The sequence below is a fragment of the Limulus polyphemus genome, unplaced genomic scaffold, assembly GCF_000517525.1.
Source record: "Limulus polyphemus unplaced genomic scaffold, Limulus_polyphemus-2.1.2 Scaffold1739, whole genome shotgun sequence".
NCBI lineage: Eukaryota > Metazoa > Arthropoda > Merostomata > Xiphosura > Limulidae > Limulus > Limulus polyphemus.
In genome coordinates, this window is record NW_013667349.1 from 107,421 (window position 1) to 110,140 (window position 2,720).

The window sequence follows — 2,720 nt, forward strand, 5'->3', positions numbered from 1 at the left end:
CAACGCTAGAAACCAGGTTTCGATACTTCGTGGTGGGCAGAGCACAGATAGCCCATTGTGTAGCTTTGTGCTTAATTACAAATAAACAAGCCCTTTGATAAAGTGAACTGATATAGGAAAAGATATAAGCTTACATCACATACCAAATCGCCCAATCTGGGGTAAGCTGAGAGGTGATACCTTAAGGAGAGATATCAGATCTTGCCATCCATAAGACTGTCCTAAAATGTGGATATAAGCTTACATCACATACCAAATCGCCCAATCTGGGGTAAGCTGAGAGGTGATACCTTAAGGACAGATATCAGATCTTGCCATCCATAAGACTGTCCTAAAATGTGGATAATCTTGAAATTACTCAATTTTCCACTTAAGTTTTTGCCCTCGGGCTTCATTTTCTTTTTGATAGTGGATGAATCACGATATCAAAACGTACGCGGATAATCTTACATTCATTTTATAATTTCATCCTAGTTCTTCTTCTTTTTTTTTTCGGGGGGGGGATGGTAGATGATAAGGATAATTTTTTTCTTTAAATACCATAAATCAGCCCATACAAAAGAAATGAATAAAGATTTCACTAACTTCGAAATAGCATCAAGCCCCCAGTGGCACAGTGGTATTCAAGTCTGCGGACTTATGACGCTAGAGACTGGGTTTCGATACCCGAGGTGAGCACAGCACAGGTAGCCCATTGCGTAGCTTTGTATTTAACTACAAAGCTACAAACAAATAATAGCATCAAAATAGTTTTAAAACTATTTCGTCAAGTTATTTTTAAGAAATGTTTTTTCTAACATTTATTTGTAGCATCTCTATATATATTTGGATATATATGTTTCGGAATGTTTCATTAGATTAAACTTAAAAAACTTGACACGTCAGTCTCATGTAATGATGTCACATTTAGTATTTTCATCCTATAGACAATGTCATTTACATACCCAAATTTAAACTACAGGGAAAACTTTAGAGATCAGTCTTCTACATGCCACAAACTACAGCTGTTTATTTGATCTAATTCCTATTCTGTTCACCCAATAATGTGGGTCAATAATTTATGGACACGCGCTACAGGGAAAACTTTAGAGATCAGTCTTCTACATGCCACAAACTACAGCTGTTTATTTGATCTAATTCCTATTCTGTTCACCCAATAATGTGGGTCAATAATTTATGGACACGCGCTATTCATGTATTTGTAAACGTATCAACTTCAGTAACAAATTAGAGGGTCACTCAGTAAAGCGTTTAACTCCGCCACGCGGCGTTGATCATATTCGGCTCTCAAAAAATATGAAAATGTGTCCGGATGTCCGTCGTTTTCAGCGTACACGGACCACGTTTGGCAGGACAATGAGGAATAATATTCTACATACGTTCACCAAGTTTCACAAAAATCCGATCATTTTTTGACTGAGTTATAGAACAAAAATAGTGTGAAAAATCGGTCCCCCCATGTTAATAGAAAGGGATTTTTCAAATTTCGTGAACTTGACCCTCCAAAAACTAAACATTTTAGCCGTTTTCAAGAAATATTGCTGACCAACATATAAACACACACACACACACACATGGGCGGTGGAGTTAATAAGATAGTCGAGAGGAGTTTAGTTATTAATCGTTGTTGTTCAATAAAGCGTCTATAAACCCCTGAAAACAACAACAGCTAATATGAGGAAAATAGTTCAATTATTATTATTTATTAAAATCCAGATCTTGGCAAAAAATGCAAAACTTCTAAGGACTGTGAAGAAGCGACACCTGGGGCTTACTGCAAGAAACACAAGAAAACAGCAATATGTGAATGCCGTCACGGACTTAGGTCTTCTTCAAACAGACTTCGTTGCGAAACAAACAAAGGTCAAGGTAGGAGCTAATACTGAGTTCTTAAACCTTATTGATCTAGATTTAATCCCTATAAATATTTGAACAAGTGGATAGCCGAACAAACCGATATTTTTATTTGTTTTCATTTCTTTCATAGAACATAAGTTGTAAATTTAGTTGATTTGTTATAGTTCAATAAAACTTAATGTATCATCTTTCATAGAACATAAGTTGTAAATCTAGTTGATTTGTTATAGTTCAATAAAACTTAATGTATCAACCTTCATAAAACATAAGTTGTCAATCTAGTTGATTTGTTATAGTTCAATAAAACTTAATGTAACATCCTTCATAGAACATAAGTTGTAAATCTAGTAGATTTGTTATAGTTCAATAAAACTTAATGTATCAACCTTCATAGAACATAAGTTTTCAATCTAGTTGATTTGTTATAGTTCAATAAAGCTTAATCTATGAACTTTCATAGAACCTAAGTTGTAAATCTAGTAGATTTGTTATAGTTCAATAAAACTTAAAGTATCATCATTCATAGAACATAAGTTGTAAATCTAGTTGATTTGTTATAGTTCAATAAAACTTAATGTATCAAATCATTATGTTTTCTGAAACACGTATGATTTTTGTTGATATAGAATACAGATTGTATTGATCGGTGAGCTACTTTATATTCATCTTGAAAACACATTCGACAATATGTAGCTCATTACGTATATTTCATGCTAGGTATTTTGTATTCATACCCCTATTTCCAGCTTTGGACGAATGTTTCGCATTGTTTTGCTTGACCAGAAACTTAATGTACATTTTTTTCAACTACAACTTTTTATACAACACAAACAATTTCAATAACAGGATATTTGAGTTAGTCA

General features: G+C 33.6%; 1 protein-coding gene across 1 annotated transcript in view; it reads left to right on the top strand.

The window, feature by feature from the left end:
- The window catches only part of LOC106464772 (sortilin-related receptor-like), a 25,209-nt gene that overhangs the window by 8,087 nt on the left and 14,402 nt on the right, over window positions 1–2,720 (top strand). Inside the window, exon 6 of the mRNA XM_022392570.1 lies at window positions 1,717–1,869. Coding sequence (XP_022248278.1) covers window positions 1,717–1,869 — 153 coding nt within the window. The remainder of the gene's footprint in view (window positions 1–1,716; window positions 1,870–2,720) is intronic.